Genomic DNA, 20,622 nt, shown 5'->3' on the forward strand with positions numbered 1-20,622 from the left:
TGGCCGAGAGGCCAAGGTCTTCTGAAAGAGGATGGAAAGCACAGAGACCTGACCCTTCAGTGAACTAAGAGCCAGGCCCGAATCCAGTCCTGCCTGAAGGAAGGCCAAAAGAGAAGGCAGGGAAAAAACCATAGGCGGAACGCGGTTGGACTCGCACCACCAGAAGTAGGCCTTCCAGGTGCGGTAGTAGATCCTGGAAGACGAAGGCTTCCGAGCCTGAATCATGGTGTGAATCACCCGGTCCGAAAGGCCAGATGCTCTCAGAACCGCGGTCTCAACAGCCACGCCGTTAAACTGAGCGACCGAGAATTCGGGTGGCAGATCGGACCCTGGGACAGCAGATCGGGCCTGTCTGGAAGGCGCCAGGGAGCATCCGCGAGAAGGTTGACGAGCTCCGCGAACCAAGCTCTCCTGGGCCAATCCGGGGCGATCAGGATGACCGGCACCCCTTCCGCTTTGATCTTCTTTAACAGTTTGGGAAGTAATGGAAGGGGTGGGAACAGGTAGGGCAGCTCGAACTGTGACCAAGGAATGGCCAGAGCATCGACGCCCACTGCGAGAGGATCGCGGGACCTGGAGACGAACTGCGGAACCTTCCTGTTGACTCGGGACGCCGTGAGATCCACATCCGGAGTTCCCCATCGAAGACAAATCTGATGGAAGACCTCCGGATGCAAGGACCATTCCCCTGCCGCGAGGCCCTCGCGGCTGAGGAAGTCGGCGGCCCAGTTGTCCACGCCGGGGATATGCACCGCGGATATCACCGGAACCGTTGCCTCTGCCCAAAGGAGGATCTTGGATACCTCGGCAAGGGCCAAGGAGCTCCGAGTCCCCCCTGATGGTTGACATATGCCACAGCCGTGGCGTTGTCCGTCTGGATCCGGACTGGAAGGCCCCTGAGGATCCTTTCCCAGTGGCGGAGGGACAGGAAGATGGCCCGAATTTCGAGGACGTTGATCGGCAGAGATGACTCCTGCAGCGACCAGCGGCCCTGGACCGTCAGGTGGCGAAAAACCGCACCCCAGCCGAGCAGGCTGGCGTCCGTTGTCACCACCTGCCAGTGAACTGGAAGGAAGGACCTGCCCTGGGAGATGAGAGGTGACGTCAGCCACCAGTTGAGAGACCGCCTGACCCGAAAGGAGAGTTTGATCGGTCGATCCAGGGAGAAGACCGACCTGTCCCACTGAGACAGAATGGCTTGCTGAAGGGGTCGCGAATGGAATTGGGCGAAGGGAATCGCTTCCAATGTAGCTACCATCCTCCCCAGAACCTTCATGGCCGAACGGAGGGAGGGAGGTCGAGGACCCTGGAGCAAGCGTATGTCCCGACAGAGAGTGGATCTCTTGTCTGTGGGAAGGAAGACTCTGCTCTGACGAGTATCGAAAAGCATGCCCAGAAAGATGATGCGCTGAGAAAGAATAAGGTAGGACTTCTTCCGGTTTACCAGCCACCCGAAACGGGCTAAGGTGTCGAGAACAATGGACAGGCTTTCGTGGGCCTGAGCGAAGGACGGAGCCTTGATGAGGATGTCGTCGAGATATGGAAATAGGACCAGGCCTCTGACTCTCAAGATGGCCATCAGCGCCGCCATGATCTTCGTGAACACTCTTGGCGCGGTTGCGAGACCGAACGGCAGGGTGACGAACTGAAAATGATCTTGTTGCACTGCAAAGCGCAGGAAACGGTGATGTCTGGGAAATATCGGGACATGGAGGTAGGCGTCCTGGATATCTATTGAGCATAGAAACTCCTGAGCCTCCATGGAAGCAATTACTGAACGAAGGGATTCCATCCTGAAGTGTCTCAGGCGAACTCTCCTGTTCAGCAATTTGAGGTCCAGAATGGGGCGAACTTTGCCGTCTTTTTTCGGTACCACAAAAAGATTCGAGTAGAAACCCGTGAAGCGTTCTTTTTCTGGGACGGGAACGATTACCCCGGATTTGAGCAGAGAGGCGATGGCTGAGAAGAAGCCCGGAACTAGAGCGGGGTCTCTTGGAGGACGGGATTGGAAGAAACGATCCCGAGGTCGGGAAGCGAACTCTATTTTGTATCCCGAGGATACAACTTCCCTGACCCATGCGTCCTCTACTGCGGAAATCCAGACGTCCCTGAAAAGGAGAAGACGGCCGCCCAATCTGGGAGTTGGGCTGGAGTCTTGCCGAGAGTCATGCTGAGGTGGATCTTCCAGTCCTGGGCCTGGAGGATCTACCCTGGGAGAAACGAGGACGCCAGGACGGAGTGGGCCTAAAGGACACCGCCTTCTTCTCTTGACGTGCCTGTGGCCTCTGTTGCTGCTGGGAAAAGGAGTTTGACGCAGTGAAGTGACGAAAAGGCCGAAAAGAACAAAACTGTCGTCTAGGAGGAGGGCGACGAGGCTTAGCCTGGGGAAGAAGAGAACTTGTACCCCCGGTGGCGTCCTTAATTATTTGGTCCAGCTGGGAACCAAAGAGGCGAGAGCCCTGGAAGGGCAGACTAGTGAGGGACTTTTTGGAGGACAAGTCCGCCTGCCAGGCCTTGAGCCAAACGGTCCGGCGGATGGCAACGGCATTGCTGGAAGCTTGAGCCGCACAAGACGCGGCATCCAGGGAGGCGGAAACCAGGTATTCACCAGCATGGGAAATCTGGTTGGCAAGTTCTGCTAATTGCGCGAGAGGCGCCCCATCCAGGATACCTCGCCGAAGATCCTTGGCCCATTTTGAGATGGATTTTGAAGCCCAAGTGGACGCAAAAGCTGGACAGAGCCGCTGAAGCCGCTTCAAAAGCAGATTTTGCGAAGGATTCTATAACTCTATCGTTAGAATCCTTCAGAGATGCTCCGCCGGACAGAGGAAGCACCGTGTTGGTGGACAGCCTGGAAACAGGGGGGTCCACCGAGGGAGAGGCCGCCCAATTGGCGGTAAGTTCTGGAGGAAAAGGATATAACACACCCAGGCGTTTTCCCCTCTGAAAACGCCTAGTGGGGTTCTCTCTCTCTCTGGACACGATTTCCTCGAATTCAGGATGAGGAGCGAAAAATTTTGAAGGTGGTTTGGCCCGTCTAAACGAAACCGCCTGATCTGCGGGTTCCGTAGAGGGATCCTTGATGCCACATGTTTGGTTTATTGCCCCAATGAGGTTCTGGACTGTCTCACTCATGGTGGCGATTTGGTTAGGATCCAGCTCCGAAGTATCCTCCGAAGGCGCATCAGATAATGCCTCGCCTGACTCAGGGGAGGAGGATCGGTGGGACACCAACCGCGGGGGAGGGCCGAGCGGCGAGATGGAGCGCGAAGAGGACTCAGACCGACGTTCCTGTCTGGACCTTTTGTGGCTTATCAAGGAGGGCTCGGGCGGCGGTTCCTGCGACCCGCTGGCCACTGCAGGGGTCTGCAGGGGTAACCGATCCAGCGCGGACACTAGGGTTTGAGATACCCGTGTTAAATCGGCCACCGATTGTGACAGAGAGGCGGCCCAGCCTGGGATGGGGGGGATCACTCTCGGGCGGAACAGCCGGGGGATCCTGGGCGGTGGGAACAATCGGGTTGCTGCAGGAGTGACACAGCGGGGAGGACTGACCTGAGGGAAGTTTGCTGTTACAGGACGAACATGCAAAGTACGTGACTAAGGCAGAAGATGAAGAGGTAGGGGGACGAGAGCGGCCCCCTTTAGAGGTAGACATTTTTAGGGACCCTGAAGATGCCAGTGGGTTAGGGGACAGTGGGCAGAGGGGGGTGTCAGTCTGCAGTGCAGCTACTCACGGACCCGGTCCTGGAAGATGTCCCACTTGTCGATGGAGTGCCCTGAGGAGCTGTATGCAGCGCAGATAGAGCTGTGCCCACAGAAGATGCGGGTGCGCTTGCGAGAGCTGGTGCTGCTGCCGGTACAAAGCGGTGCTCACACCAGACGAGTGTCCCAGGAGGAAGGGGGCGGAGCCAGACGCAGGGGCGCCGGTAGGCAGGGCACAGTAAGTCGGGCGGGAAAAAGCCCGCCCGCACAACCGGAAGTGAGGAGCCGAGAAACCGGAAGTAGGCCCCGGCCTAAGCCGGGACCTAAATTAGAGGCCGGCGCCGCCGGAGAAGGGAACCGCGGCGCCGGAGCAGTGCGCCGCAGGGACTGAGAAGAGCAGCAGCCTGCCAAGGCTGTCCGGGAAAGCGGAACTGGCGGGGTCAAGGCGTCAGAAGTAGGCCCCGGCAGAAGCCGGGACCTAAATTAGAGGCCGGCGCCGCCGGAAATTCGCGGCGCCGGAGAATCGCGGCACTGGAGCGCCGCCGGAAAATCGCGGCGACGGAGCGCCGCCGGAGAATCGCGGCGTCGGAGCGCCGCAGAAAGTAAGTGGCACGGCATCCTGCCAAGGACGCCGTGCAGACACAGGACGCATTGTGGCCCCCGAGCAGAGAGACCGCAGGGGGAAGCGGCGCGGCAGCCTGCTAGGCTGTGACTCTGTAAGGGGCTGTGCGGCTGCAGGGAGAGAACTGCGGCCGCTAAGGAAGAAAAGCTTATGGCTGTCCCTGGGATCCCTCTAAAATAAACGCCATGAGGGAGGACAGGGGGACATCTGGAGAAAAGATCCCGGGGGAATGGAGGGGAAATACTCACCTAAACATCCCACGCCGTTACTAACCTGAGGGGAATGAGACGTCCACGGAGCTGTGATGGACGTCCTCGTCTCCTCCAACCGACAGGCTCTGGTGGGCGAGTGGGTGGGGGACGGAGCCAGGACCGGACTTCTAAGCACGCTTCTGTGCTAGGATCTTGGTCCTGGAGAGGGATCTATGAGGATACGGGGTGGCAGTACACGCCGTACTCATAGTCCGCTTGTGGGACTACAGGTGTGACTGCTCACCCTGTATCCCTCCGGAAAAAACCTGAAAAGAAACGACGCACATTGAGGTAGATAAGGGTCTAATGAAAGACCCGTGTCCACCTCCTACTGACACTAAGCTAAACTGAAGAGTTTAATGCCAGTCGGTGGGGTGTACACTGCAGAGGAGGAGCTAATTTTGTTATTTGCATAGTGTCAGCCTCCTAGGGGCAGCAGCATACACCCATGGTTCCTGTGTCCCCCAATGAGAGACGATAAAGAAATGTGCAGATTTCACTACCGCAGTAATAAAAATGACATGGCAAGAATATCAGACCCAGACAGGGACAACATGTGTCAGATCAATTCAGTGCACTCAACATATACATATAAAATAAGATATTTGATTTTTCTAATACATTTTGTATATTGACTATTACTTAGGACATTTGATAGATTTTTTTTCTTTTGTTAATCCTTGACAATTCGTCCTGACATGCTGATTAAGTCTGATTCTATATAGTGCATGTTACACTTACCATTGGATTTTATAACACATATGTAAGGCATGCGTTATTTTCCTTTTGATTATCCTTTACAAGGTTGTCACCCTGCATTGCGAGTATGTCCCAGTGAATGACAAATTACCTTGTACAGTTCCCCATGGATACTGCCGAACCTTCATCATTTTGTTGCCAATTTTGGCTTCTTCGGTGCTTCCAACAACAGCAAATGGTAAGTGTGCCTGCCAAAGAAATCAGTAAGTGAGCCTGCCACAGAAGTTCTATGGAGCAAGTGTAATATGTGACTGACGCTTACATTCATTGTTCCATTTATTTCTGCCACGGTTTCATCATCTGTAGGAAACTGATAGATCTGCACGCCATTACTAACCAGCTCACTTGTGATTTTAATCTTGAACTTTGTCAGCTCATTCTTTGAAACGACATCTGATTTGGCAATAACTGGAATAATATTAACCTAAAAAAGAAAAACCTCTGTAAGTCAAGCAAGAGCCATGAGGCTTAGACCTGTCTAAATATCATGTATAATTTAACATTATTTATAGGACTAGGTTCCAGCCAAAGCATGATGGACAAATAATAGGAACATGAGCTTGTCAGAAAGTTGGGTCCACAAAGTTTGACAACCACAAAAAGATTCCAGGATGTTGTACTGGAAAAATGAAAAAACTTCAGGCAGCACTGGCAATTTTGGCTTCTGCTGAATGTATGGTAAGGTCTATTTTTTCTCAGACAAAAAAAATCATTCAGAAAAATAATAAACTGGTTCACTAGCAACTGGAAGTCATCTTTTATTGGCAACCAATGCAAACAGTTGTGCTTAAAAGTTTACATACCCTGGCAGAATTTTTGCTTTCCTGGCCTTTATTCAGAGAATATGCACGATAACACCAACACTTTTTCTCTGCTTATGGTTATTGGTTGGGTGAAGCTATTTATTGTCAAACTACTGTGTTTTCTGTTTTTAAATCATAATGATCCTGATCAAAAGTTAACATACCCCATTTCTTAATAAGATCTACCCAGAGTGGCTGAATGATATTGAGGTCAGGAGACTGAGATGGCCACTCCAGAACCTTCACTTTGTTCTATTGTAGCCAATGACCGGTCGACTTGGCCTTGGGTTTTGGATCATTGTCATGTTGAAACGTCCAAGTACGTCCCACGCGCAGCTTCCGGGCTAATGAGTGCAAATTTGCCTCCAGTATTTGCCGATAATGTGCTGCATTCATCTTTCCTTTAACTTTGATGAAGTTTCCCTCACCTTTGTAGCTCACACATCCCCAAAACATCAGCGATCCACCTCCGTGCTTTACAGTAGGAATGGTGTTCCTTTCATCATAGGACTTGTTGACCTCTCTCCAAATGTAACATTTATGGTTGTGGCCAAAAAGTTCAGTTTTGGTCTCATCACTCCAAATTACCTTGTTCCAGAAGTTTTGAGGCTTGTCTCTGTGCAGTTTTGCATATTGTAGGTGAGATACTTTGTGGCATTGGCCCAGTAATGGCTTTCTTCTGACGACTACCATGCAGCCCATTATTCTTCTTCAAGTGCTTCCTTATTGGGCATCTTGTAACAGCCACACTGCTAATTTTCAGAGAGTCCTGTATTTCAGCTGATGTTATTTGTGGGTTTCTCTTTTGCATCCCAAACAATTTTCCTGGCAGTTGTGGACAACATTTTTGTTGGTCTACCTGACAGTGGTTTTGTTTTTACAGAGCCCCTGATTTTCCATTTGTTAATCACAGTTTGAATGCTGCTGACTGGCATTATCAATTCCTTGGATATCTTTTTGTACCCTTTCCTGTTTTATACAGTTCAACTACCTTTTCCCGTAGATCTGTTGACAATTCCTTTCCTTATGACTCACAACCCAGAAACGTCAGTGGCTGGATGAAAGATGCACACACACTGATTACAAGCAAACAGGTCACAGGTGAGGATGTTACCTTTAGTAGCCATTTGTGTCAACTTCTGTGCATGTTATCAGACAAAATCAGCAGGGTATGTAAGCTTTTAATCAGGGTCATTTGGATGTTTTGGGCTGTCATTATGAATTAAAAAAGAGAAAACACAGTAGTTTGACAATAAATGGCTTCACCCAACAACTAACCATGAGTGGAGAAAAACGTTTGGTGTTCTGATTCATATGCTCTGAAAAAAGGCCAAGAAAGCAAAATTTCTGCCGGGGTATGTAAACCTTTGAGCACAACTGTATAAAATACTATCGACCCGCAGAGGATTTTTTTATTTTTTTTTTTTGCACCTGTGCAAAATAAAAGAAATCCAATTAATCATAGCGACATCACACACTGCAATTACAGGGGTTTTCTCATCTTACATAGAAGTGCCAAAACCCTTGCCTCCTGGACGGTGGGGCACATTTGATTGACTCAATGTTCAGGCAGGGAATAGTTGAGCAGCTGGTCTGAATTGTGCGCTCTCCCAAGCTAGTAGATGTGGACTGCTTTGCCACTGGAGTTGGCTGCATCCAGCAATACAACCAGTTTCAGGGCAGTGCCTAAAAGCTCTATTACAAAGAGCTTGCAAGCCCTGCGTTCCTCGCCTAGGAAACCAGGTACATCTGGTAGACTTCAGCAAAAGCAATCAATCTAAGGAACTGTAAACTATAAAATTCTAAGTTCCTTGATGTTGAGAACGGAGGGGATTTTTAATAAGTAAATCTGTTTTGCCAGCTATACTATAGACAAGGGTGTATATCAGTCAACATTATTAATGGGAATCTGTCACCCCATTTTTCGCCTATAAACTAAGGCCACCAGCATCAGGGGCTTATCTACAGCATTCTGTAATGCTGTAGATGAGCTTATACTCACCCAGAGGCGGTCCCAGTGCAGTTCGGGTCCGATGGGCGTTGCAGTCCGGGTCCAGCGCCTCCCATCTACATACGATGACGTCCTCTTCTTTTCTTCCTGCCGCGGCTCCTGCGCAGGCGTACTTTGTCTGCCCTGTTGAGGGCAGAGCAAAGTACTGCAGTGCGCAGGCACCGGGAAAGATCAGAGAGGCCCAGCGTCTGCACACTGCAGTACTTTGCTCTGCCCTCAACAGGGCAGACAAAGTATGCCGGAGCCATGGCAAGAAGAAAAGAAGAGGATGACATCGTATGTAGATGGGAGGCGCCGGACCCGGACCGCGAAGCCCATCGGACCAGACCGCAGCGGGACCGCCCCTGGGTGAGTATAATCTAACTTGTTTTTCTTCTCTTTCAGGTTACATCGGGTCTTATACTACAGCAAGAAGGCGGAGTAGAAAAATCCCAAACAACATAATAGAATAGATAATTTTTATTAACACAAAAATACAAAAAATGTAAGACCAATTAAAATTACAAATATGCACCACAACAGGTGGAAAATAGAGAGAAAACTCTAGATGTACTGGTGTACACGGGGAGCACTAAATGTATCCGGGGGTAAGAATGCTGCTAGCAAAAAGTGGCCATTTGCATTATCATATCATAGTAAGATAGTTCCTGCATGAGTCCCTAGATGTAAGAGATAATACCTCATTGAAAAGATGCTGGATCAGTCAATAACTGAACAATGGCCTATGCATGCTTACCCATGTTGTGACCGGACAGCTCACCCACTGTGCACCAGGAGCCCCTTGACGCACGTTTCGCCACCAAGCTTTTTCAAAAGGGGATAACAATCAGCTATTCAGATGCCTTAAAATAGTCCAGAGACCGGAACTGCCGCTGGAATCCGGCGCATGCGCACCTGAACCCGGACTCCATAACACCTGCGGCCGACATCATCGTGCGCGCATTGAGGCGGAAGTCCGCCGTATGACGTCATGACATGCGCACACGACGGATCCAGACAGCCACAAGAGAGATGGAGAGAGCCAGGTCCACAGAGCGCACGCGCACCCAGAACGGCCATTGCAATGAAGACCACGGGTGCGACCATATTGTGAGAGACACATATGTTAAAATACAGCCGCGGTGGGGATGACCGATGTAAGTACAGCATCACTCATCCCAAACCGCAGCGGTACGCTGCAAAGAGTGTGCAAGTGACCACATGAATGAAAAATAAAACATAAAACTGTGGGCGATACATTGTGACATATAGTAAGTATAAAGCCCTGTGTGAGCATATATAAAAACACAAAAGTGTACGTGCAAATTACCATAAATGTATAATTACGTGTACAGCATTGTAGAAACAGAAGGGAAGAAAAAAATTATTTTTTCCTTACACTAAAAATCAATATAAATGTGAAAATAATAACATATATAACGAAATATAGCACGAAGAGTGTATCCTCAGAAATTCATCACAGTGATTCCGAAGGAAAGCGATTCCTCAGCTACACTACCGATGTGCTGACTCGGGTCAATGGCTTGGCCCTCGAGGCGGGCATGCTATTGGTGACCATCGACATTGAGTCACTATATACCTCGATTAGGCATGAGGATGGTCTTAGGGCGGTCCGCTTCTTCCTTGAGACGGCCAACTGGGATGGCCATTTTTCTGAGTTCATTTTGGATTTGATTAAATTTGTGTTGACCCATAATTATTTTGTTTTTAAAGACAGGTTTTTTTTGCAGTTACAGGGTACCGCGATGGGCGCGGCATGTGCTCCGGCCTATTCAAATTTATTTCTTGGATACTGGGAGAGATCCATCTTCCAGGGGGACGGGGCACATGCCGCGGACCAAGTGGTGAGCTGGTTTCGGTACATCGATGATGTGCTGATGATTTGGAACGGTGACGAGGCCAGCCTATCCACTTTTATGCGGTACCTGAATGACAATTCTTTTAATTTAAAATTTACTTACCTTTGGCATCAGAAGAAAATTAATTTCCTTGACATTACGTTGTGTGTCGCGGAGGATGGTTCCATTGAAACGGACTTATACCGCAGAGACATCTGTGAATTCATTATTACACGCCTCCTCGGCACACAACTACTCGGTCATTAAAGCCATCCCAGTTGGCCAGTTCTTGAGGGGGAGGCGGGTCTGCTCCACCAATGCTCGCTTTGAGGGACAGTCATTGGCCCTTGCTGATAGGTTCAGGGCTAGAGGATATAGCCGGAGATGCATTAAGGCGGGATATAGACGGGCGAGAGCCACAGCGAGGGAGGACCTTCTGACACAGTCCAAACAGATGAGATCAACGGGCAAATCTGAAATTAGATTTATATCTACCTCTAACTGCCACTGGGATCGGATGCGGGAAATCTTGACTAGGCATTGGTCGATTCTACAGACTGATAACATCCTTGCGACCCTTGCTTATTATTTTTATATATTTTATATGTTTGTTTCTTATTGTTCTTTTTCCTTTCTTTTCCTTTAATTAGTCTAGCTTCGCTGGTCGGCAGAATCTGTTTGAGACTGTTTTTCTCTCCGCTGCTGAGGAATCGCTTTCCTTCGGAATCACTGTGATGAATTTTTGAGGATACACTCTTTGTGCTATATTTCGTTATACATGTTATTATTTTCACATTTATATTGATTTTTAGTGTAAGGGAAAAAATAATTTTTTTCTTCCCTTCTGTTTCTACAATGCTGTACACGTAATTATACATTTATGGTAATTTGCACGTACACTTTTGTGTTTTTATATATGCTCACACAGGGCTTTATACTTACTATATGTCACAATGTATCGCCCACAGTTTTATGTTTTATTTTTCATTCATGTGGTCACTTGCACACTCTTTGCAGCGTACCGCTGCGGTTTGGGATGAGTGATGCTGTACTTACATCGGTCATCCCCACCGCGGCTGTATTTTAACATATGTGTCTCTCACAATATGGTCGCACCCGTGGTCTTCATTGCAATGGCCGTTCTGGGTGCGCGTGCGCTCTGTGGACCTGGCTCTCTCCATCTCTCCTGTGGCTGTCTGGATCCGTCGTGTGCGCATGTCATGTCATACGGCGATCTTCCGCCTCAATGCGCGCACGATGATGACGGCCGCAGGTGTTATGGAGTCCGGGTTCAGGTGCACATGCGCCGGATTCCAGCGGCAGTTCCGGTCTCTGGACTATTTTAAGGCATCTGAATAGCTGATTGTTATCCCCTTTTGAAAAAGCTTGGCGGCGAAACGTGCGTCAAGGGGCTCCTGGTGCACAGTGGGTGAGCTGTCCGGTCACAACATGGGTAAGCATGCATAGGCCATTGTTCAGTTATTGACTGATCCAGCATCTTTTCAATGAGGCATTATCTCTGACATCTAGGGACTCATGCAAGAACTATCTTACTATGATATGATAATGCAAATGGCCACTTTTTGCTAGCAGCATTCTTACCCCCGGATACATTTAGTGCTCCCCGTGTACACCAGTACATCTAGAGTTTTCTCTCTATTTTCCACCTGTTGTGGTGCATATTTGTAATTTTAATTGGTCTTACATTTTTTGTATTTTTGTGTTAATAAAAATTATCTATTCTATTATGTTGTTTGGGATTTTTCTACTCTGCCTTCTTGCTGTAGTACATGACTTTTGGAGTGGCCCTGGTAAACCAGTTTATCTGGATATTGTGATTGGGAGAGTTATACTATATTACTCTCGGCCATATACTACGTGTATGCTTCATGATTCTTTGTTTAATACATCGGGTCTTATCTACAGCATTACAGAATGCTGTAGGTAAGCCCCTGATGGTGGCCTTAATTTATAGGCCAATTTTGGGGTGACATCCCTGACACAGTGGTTTATTGTAATGATCAGATATTTGCAGTACCAACCTTACTGTCCAGTTTCTTCATAGTCACCAGGTCAACAGATTTCAAAGAGTGTCCGGTGGGCGCAATAAAGTACAGACAAACGTGTATACGAGAGTCATGGTAATTATGAAGAACTCTCTTAATCTTGAGTTCTTCTTGTAAAAATGCCTCAAACTGGGAGTCAATGAAGTCCACAATGGGCTTGTAACTTATAACACAAAACAAAAATGATTATTTAAAGTATCGATACAAAATATAAGAAAGACAAAATAATACATACTTATTGGAATCATTCTGTTTGAGGTACATTATCTTGAAAAATAGCAATTACTGTACAGTATGTGCAATAAACTGCCAAGCAATCCTCAATCAGTATTACCATCAGTAGGGAAAGGCCCAATGTTAGCCAGTCTGGAAGCAGGCAGATTCAGAATTAACCTCCAAAAATTCCCAACAATAGTTATGATGGGGAAAGTCTGGCAGAAGATTAAGCAATGGAGGGGAGTAACGGAATTTACGAGATATACGCCAATTTGGTTTGATCCTAGATTGGCAGAGCTCATGAGATTGCGGTCAGTGGAGGCGCATTGGCATTTGGTTCGTGTCTCAGTTGCTTGATGGGGATGTTATTAAAACATTTGAGACACTTAGGACTGAGTTTCCTTTGTTCCAGAAGATGTTCTTTCAATATTTGCAGTTGAGACACGCCCTAAATTGTCAAAAGGAGGGGTCGCGCGTGATTGTACAGTCCGATAGCTTGTTGAATCCTATCGGGCCTCAGAGGAGTACGAGGGGGTTCATTACCTTGATGTACAGGGGTCTGATGGATACCTTTGTATTGAAACATCCGTTAAGGCTAAAGGAAAAACGGGTGGCAGACGTGGGTCCTTTGTCGGAGTCCCAGTGGGAGTCTATACTTCAATACATCCCCAGGGCATCCTTGAGTGAGGCCAAGAGGGTGTCGGAGTTATACCTGGTGTATAGGTTGTACAGGACCCCGGCATGGATGAGGAAGGCAGGACTGAGAGGTGACTCAAAATGCCCAAGGTGTGGTGAGGAGGATGCAGATTTGATACATATGATGTGGTCCTGCGCTCGCCTCCAACCCTTTTGGGTGAAGGTGCTTAACTTGATTCAAGAGGTGACAGGGGTAAATGTGGTGCGTAACCAGCTGACTTGCCTTCTGGGCCGTATGGATGATATTGCTACAGATGAATGTGTAAGGTTGATTATTGCAAGATTGTTGTATGCTGCCAGAAAGCTTATTGCGATGCATTGGTTGGATGAAAAACCACCAGGGAAAAAGGAATTTATTAATAAAATTAATTTTATTGTCCTTATGGAAAGGAATATCTACATCAAGAGAGGTCAGAATACAAAATTTGAAAATGTGTGGGGTAGGTGGATGGATTACTCAGACGTGGCGTCTGCTGAGTTATAGCAGAGTAGAATGGGGGTCGTTTAGTTGCTTCTGGAGGGACTTTTACATGTACTGTTGGACAATTTTTAAGAGGTGATGTTGTCAGTTGGTTGTAATGGAGAATGGGTAGGGGACTGGGGGGAGGGAGGGTTGGTTATGGGGATAAGGGTCATGTTTAAGTAAAATGAAAATGTATTAATAGGTTTTGTATTCGTTTTACCTGTCTGGAAAATGTGTCAGACTGTGTTACTGCGTGCCATATGCTTTAATAAAAATTATGTGATTTAAAAAAAAAAAAAAAATCAGTTTTACCATATGTATAGTGTGAAAAGAGCTAAATCTAGAGAAACAATATCAAACTCAAAAAAGCACACCAAAAAGGATAAGGCTGAGGGCAGTAACTATCTTGCAACAGGATGGTCAACAAATAATTGATAACTAGTTTTTAGTACAAAACCAGAGAATTGCTTTACGTAGCGATCAAACAATGCCTCAAGATCGTTTACCTGTCTTCTTTATTAATTTGATCTCCAAAGCCGGCTGTACTGACGATGGTCATTTTCAGCCGAACGTTACTTTCCGTCAGATCGTAGGATCTCGATTTCAGCTGAACTCCAGGCTGTGAATGAGAAATCTGTTCCCCTTCAAACTTTGTATTAAATAACGTATCCATAAGGGTGGATTTGCCAAGACCCGTCTCACCTGTAAGCAGAGCACAAAAATGTGTTAGAAAATCTATATACACTAAAGTACTAAGTGTAAAGATACTAGATAAAGCTACAAAGGCGATACCTTTATACACACGACAACACACTAGTCAAGAGGACTACCATTATTTAACAAATAAAACAGCTGGTAAAAAAAAACATCTTTCCCCCATTGAACAAATTTCAGGTTTCATTTAGCAAACAAAAAAAAACAAACAAACCAAAAAAATAACAACAAATAAAGAAATACATAAATCTGCTGGTTATGAGCAACAAGCTCCACCAGTCAGACCCAATAGTTAAGTTTCCATAATGAGGTTGTGACAGAGCAAGAAAGGCAGCGTCTTATGGTTGCAGCATAGTGAACGGTATGTCTAGAAATCTCATGCCCACTGTTTGTTTGTTTTTTTGTTTTTTTTTAGCTGCGTAAATGGACCTGCGGTGCTTGCTTGAAACGTGCAACATGTCAATTTTTCTTGCAGGTCCGCTGAGATTTATGTGCAAATTTTCCCCATAGAATTGCCTTAGATGCAGAAAATCATAAATACGTATGTAATCTGCACAGGACTGTATCCATAAAGTTTTGTCAAAGCAAAATATCAAGAAGTATCAAACAATGCAGATTTATTTAAAACAGGACATGACAAACAGAAGACATAAACCATGGCATCAGCAACACAATAAGGCTGTGTGCACACGATGCAGATTTGGTGCAGAATGTTCTGCATAAAATCTGCACTAAATCTGCATCTCCTGGCAGAATCCGCAGGTGCGTTTTTTGTGCGTTTTTTTGTGCAGATTTTACCAATGGATTTCTATAATGGAGGGGTGCAGAAACGCACAACAGAAGTGACATGCACTTCTTTGAAATCTGCAGCGTTTCTGCGCAGATTTTTCTGCACCATGTGCACAGCTTTTTTTTTTCACATTGATTTACATTGTACTGTAATCACAGTGCAGTTCTGCAGCGTTTCTGCTGCAGAAAAATCTGCTGCAGTTCTGCACTAAATCTGCATCGTGTGCACATACCATAACAACGCCTAAAGAAAAAACAAAGCTTAAGTAACCTAACTAAGGCTACTTTCACACTAGCGTTTTCTGCAATCCGTCACAATGCGTCGTTTTGCAGAAAAAACGCATCCTGCAAAAGTGCTTGCAGGATGCGTTTTTTCCCCATAGACTTGTATTGACGACGCATTTGCGACGGATTGCCACACGTCGCATCCGTCGAGCGACGGATGCGTCGTGCTTCTGCGGACCGTCGGGAGCAAAAAACGCTACATGTAACTTTTTTTTGCTCCTGACGGACCGCTTTTTCCGACCGCGCATGCGCGGCCGGAACTCCGCCCCCACCTCCCCGCACCTTACAATGGGGCAGCGGATGCGCCGGAGAAATGCATCCGCTGCCTCCATTGTGCAATGCACTAAACGCTAGCGTCGGAATCTCTCCCCAACGCATTGCGACGGGGAGATTCCGACGCTAGTGTGAAAGTAGTTTAAGCCAACAGGTGCAGATATACTCCAGAAAATCTGCAACATCAATAACTCACTACATTCTCAGAACATAGCATTAGGCTATATTCAAATGCAACATTTTCGCTACATTTTTTCTGCAGCCAAAACCTGCTCCCTTGGCAGTAAAAATGCTGCGTTCAAAATGCAGGTTTTGCTGGATTTTTTTCCAGAGATTTTGATGTGTTGTTTTGCAATGTTTTGTTTTTTTTTGGTACAGACTACGTGAGTGTTTGCCCACAATGATTGTTTGTTTATTATGTAGTTAGTTTTATTCATCAAAAAAGCAGCAAAATTTGTTTTACATTGATTTCTATTAGTGGAAAACTGCTAAAAGAATTGACATGCTGCAGATAAAAACAAGTGTGTCATTCAGACGCCAGGGATTTTTCTCAAATGTTAAAAAAAAAAGTAAAAAAAATGGTCCACGTGTTTCATGGTAGAAACTGACACTGACCAGTCTATGTTTACATGGAGAGTTTTTTCTGCAGCCAATACCAGAATATATACATGAAAAATGGACATCTGAATGTCTTTAGGTGAAATTAACTAGAGTGTAATTATTTATATACACGCACACGCATAATACATAATATATATATATATATATATATATATATATATATATATATATATATATATATATATATATATATATATATATATACATATATAATGTGTGCAAACTGTAAAGCGCTACGGAATATGTTAGCGCTATATAAAAACAAAGATTATATATATATATATATATATATATATATATATATATATATATATATATATATATATATATATATATATATATATATATATATATATATAATATCGGACAGTGTGTCACGAGATCACTGGACGCAGAGCGAATGAGCGGCGCCTGTTCATTCAGGAGGCACGCATGCTTTCAGTTCTTTCCTATTTGGGATATTGAAGAGGGATTGGCCATTCGTGGCCGCCATTTTTAAATAACGTCAGTCATCAGTGAACCAAAGACTTGTACTAATCATCAGCAAGTGTCATTATCAGTGTTCTGTTCACACCGACATGTTGCTAACACACAAAACCAGTCACACAATTACATCAGTATTCCTAAAATAAGGGATGGAAAGTACACATTTCCACTCAGTAGTAAAGACGGATTTTACAACATATGTAAAACAGGTTAATGGCAGCAGAAGAGTCTGGAAAGCCAAACTACCAAAATAAGAAAACTATATTTAGTCATCTCCGTTCCCTTAGGAATATCACAAGCTCACAAAAATGGAACACATACAGCAAATGGAGAAGAGCCACGCCGAGGATTTTACAAATCTTAAAATATAAAATGTCTCATAGCTGGAAAAATAATAGTTATTGCCAAAAGAAAACAAAAATGTGTTCCATATGGGGGTCATTAATTCACACTTTATTTGAGTAAATACTGAGAAAATACACTTCTGTACAATGGATCCTAATACGGCTCGATGGACCCCAGCGACTTACAACAGGGTCCATTAGGGCACTGTTCAGGTTTCCACCACTTTGTCAGCTTCCACTGTTTAAATGTTGGAAAGCTAAAACAAAATGTCCAGTAAAGAAATCTTTATTGGTGTCATAGTAATAGAATACAGCCATGTATATTCTAGGACTTAGTTTACCTGAACTATTATTTTAGCATTAGATCATAATTCCATTAGTCTGGCACCTGGCTGTCTTACCGTACAATAGTCTGCAACTAATTCATTTTCTAAAAAGTAATGCAAAAAAAAAAAAAAAAGTCTGCAAGACGAGAAGCAGAATACTAGTAAGATAATATATATATATTTGCCATGTCCATATAATTCTCTAGAATGTCAGACTATAATACTGCAAAAGCCGATCTGTCACGAGCATCACAGGCCCATGTTATTTTATGCGTACACTGAACATGGTGGTACTATACATTGCCAACGTGATGAACAAAGCTTCTCTGACCCTGGAACAAAGCAAGAGATTGTTGCTGACAGATTGTCCACAGTTTCTGCCTAAAGCAACACGATCCTATATTTAACCATAGCGGTGGACGTTATACAAGAGGGGGGAACACAGATAACCCATCGTACACTATGTCCCCTCACCAAAGCCAAATATAGGTGTCCCGAGAATCAATCTTTATAACCTATCCACAGGATAGATACGAGTCTGAAGCTTCTACCGTTCAGAACCAAGGGGTTCCCATGTACCCGGTTCCTCCTCGCTGCCCAACCATAAGACAGAAGTATGAGTAGCGAGCATGCGATCCCCTGCTTTTGTGACTAGTGGCTGTTCCAGCGCCGAGGGATCAGATCCTCAAAACCTAAATTGTTGAGTTCATAAGTGCTATCCGTGGATTTGGGGAAACCCCTTTAGGCTATGTGCACACGCTGCGGATTTTGCTGCGGATGCGCAGTGGTTTTGACGTTGCGGATTCACAGCTGTTTTCCATGAGTTTACAGTACCATGTAAACCTATAGAAAACAAAATCCGCAGTGCACATCAATTCTTTGTGCGGATTACGCAGGTGTAAAACCGCAGGTGGAATCCGTACAAAAACCGCAGTAATTCCGCAGTAAATCCGCAGTGCAGTTTACCTACGGATTTAAAAACAGGTGCGGAAAAATCCGCAGACATCCCACCTACGTGTGCACATACTTTAATATTATGAGCCATGTGCAGAATCTTTCACCCACCAATTTCATATGTCTACGATCAGCTCAAGAGAAAAACGCTAAATATAAAAAGGGATATGTACATTGTGCACAGTTACAAGGTTAAACTTGACAAATTCCCAATGGGTTTAGTGGCCACTGTCACTTGCAAGGGAAAAGTCTAGTTTTCTAACCTCTTATAAGGAAATCTTCCCATCCCATTTCATTTTTAGACTATGGAAATAAAAAAAAACGAATCCCATAAACAAAGGGGTAATTTCACATTGCAATCACAGAATTCTCTCTTTTTATTACACTCTAAAACTTAATTTTCATTTGTAGCTCCTGCTTTGCATGGCGTACTGCAGTTGCTCATACCCAGATCCTCCTCCTGTTCTCTTATACCTGGTTTAATTCCATAAATATGAAAACAATTACTGCGACCCAGGTGCATTACAAATAATTCCTCTGCCATGGTTTTGTCCATGTAGCCAGTTAATACAGATTTAAAAAGATATATACAGATCCTTGTTGTCACCAATGTTGACTTTAGCCCATTTAGAAAATGCACCAATAATAAGGACTCATTGTCTCCTGTCCCATTATCAGTCCTTGGCATAGCCTCCTGCGGAAGCCCATGCAAAACGCGCGTCGGGGCTGCGAACATACACACTGAGACACAAAGTTACATTGTTGAGCATTAGATTTTAAATGCATTGCTGTTTTCATACCAACTACTGCTCTTAGGCTACGTTCACATTTGAGTTCTGCCGGGCTGCGTCGGGCGCAGCCGCGGCGACGCATGCGCCCCTATATTTAACATGGGGGCGCATGGACATGCGTTTGCATGCGTTTTGCGATGCATGCATCTTTTTTGCCGCAAGCGTTAGGGCGCAGAGGACGCAGCAAGATGCTTTTTTTTTTGCGTCCAAAATCCGGCAAAAAAGGGACACATGCGTCGCAAAACTATGCGTTTTGCATGCGTTCTTGTTTGCGTTGTGCGTTGCGTCGCCGACGCAGCAGCGCACAACGCAAATGTGAACGTAGCCTTAGCGCACATGTTTCTATGGGCACTAAGCATTAGAGTATGATACTATTGTAATTTAGGCTACATCTGTATATGCACTTTGTACAACCCTTTTGGGCATGCATATATTTACATACTTTCATTACTTTTTTTTTTTTTTTTTTTACCATTCCATCCATTTTCCAGCAACCCTTATACATATTTACCCTTTGGTCCCTTGTGCGTTTTGTCGTCCGTTTATTGTGTCTTCAGCACTGACCCATTTGTACAGGTTTACTTCATTTAATTTTCTATATATTTTTATTGGATTTATTAACACGTAATACAATGTGATATTTTTATATATTTTATCATTATTTTTAGCTTAAATTATTTGGGGTCCATGTACTCCTTGTATTTATAGGTTCCATGTACATGTATCTCCCAGCCCATGCTTCTGAAGCCTCAGTACATGAATTTCTAACAATTTTCTTGAGTGGCAGAAATGAGATGACTCACATCACCCTACAAAATCTATAAAAAGGGTACAGAGCCACAGTGCGGCCAGCGTTTGGAGGGAAGACCACAGCTAAAAGCAGCTGCAAATAGACACTTAGGGGGCGACTTATTGAGACTGGCGTTGTGCACACCAATGTTAATGAAGGGGCTCACTTAGAGTACAGTGCACCTAGGCGCATGTTATTCGGCATGTATCGCCGCCAGAAATGCACTTTAGTCGGGGATTGGAGCACATTTCCGATGTTACCCATTAAAATGGAATAAACTTACCATGGATGTGATGCGTGGGTATAACCCTGCCTCGTCCATGACTGGCGTAATAAAAGCCAAATGTCACTATTTTTGCACAACTTACTAGTTGTTCCAAAATATTGAGACATTACAGTACGTTCCCACGCTCAGGATCTACTGTGGTTTTGACGCTGCAGAATGTCTGCACCATTTCTACACCTATGATGCAAATTAGCATTCATTTATTTAAACCGACGCATACAAGTCAGAATGGCTCTACCACAAACCTGAAACTATACGTTTGTGCCTCAAAGATCAGGAAACTTAAAAAAAAAAAAAAAAAAAAAAAACAAGCAGCTAACCATACCAAGTAGACGACCTGCCTAAACAGGAAACGGAGAATGTAATATGTATAGATTCTTATTCTACACTAGGGAAAAAAAAAGAAAGAAAGTTGTTCAGCTCACCCTTCAGGAAATCCTACCAGCGGAGAAGCCCGTAATCACACCGATGCACAAATGCAAAAGGAAAAAACGATCCAGATTTCGGAAGTTGGGAGCATTTTTCCCTGTTGC

The 20,622-nt window shown here is 45.3% G+C and overlaps 1 protein-coding gene across 4 annotated transcripts in view; it reads right to left on the reverse strand.

Moving 5' to 3' along the window:
- The window catches only part of SEPTIN6 (septin 6), a 111,265-nt gene that overhangs the window by 55,956 nt on the left and 34,687 nt on the right, over nt 1-20,622 (reverse strand). For all 4 annotated transcript variants that reach the window (XM_069747101.1, XM_069747098.1, XM_069747100.1 and 1 more), the window contains exons 3-6: nt 13,937-14,132; nt 12,032-12,218; nt 5,600-5,761; nt 5,429-5,525 (exon numbers count right to left, since the gene is read on the reverse strand). In XM_069747101.1, coding sequence (XP_069603202.1) covers nt 5,429-5,525; nt 5,600-5,761; nt 12,032-12,218; nt 13,937-14,132 — 642 coding nt within the window. The remainder of the gene's footprint in view (nt 1-5,428; nt 5,526-5,599; nt 5,762-12,031; nt 12,219-13,936; nt 14,133-20,622) is intronic.

The sequence above is a fragment of the Ranitomeya imitator genome, chromosome 2 (assembly GCF_032444005.1).
Source record: "Ranitomeya imitator isolate aRanImi1 chromosome 2, aRanImi1.pri, whole genome shotgun sequence".
Classification (NCBI taxonomy): Eukaryota; Metazoa; Chordata; class Amphibia; order Anura; family Dendrobatidae; genus Ranitomeya; species Ranitomeya imitator.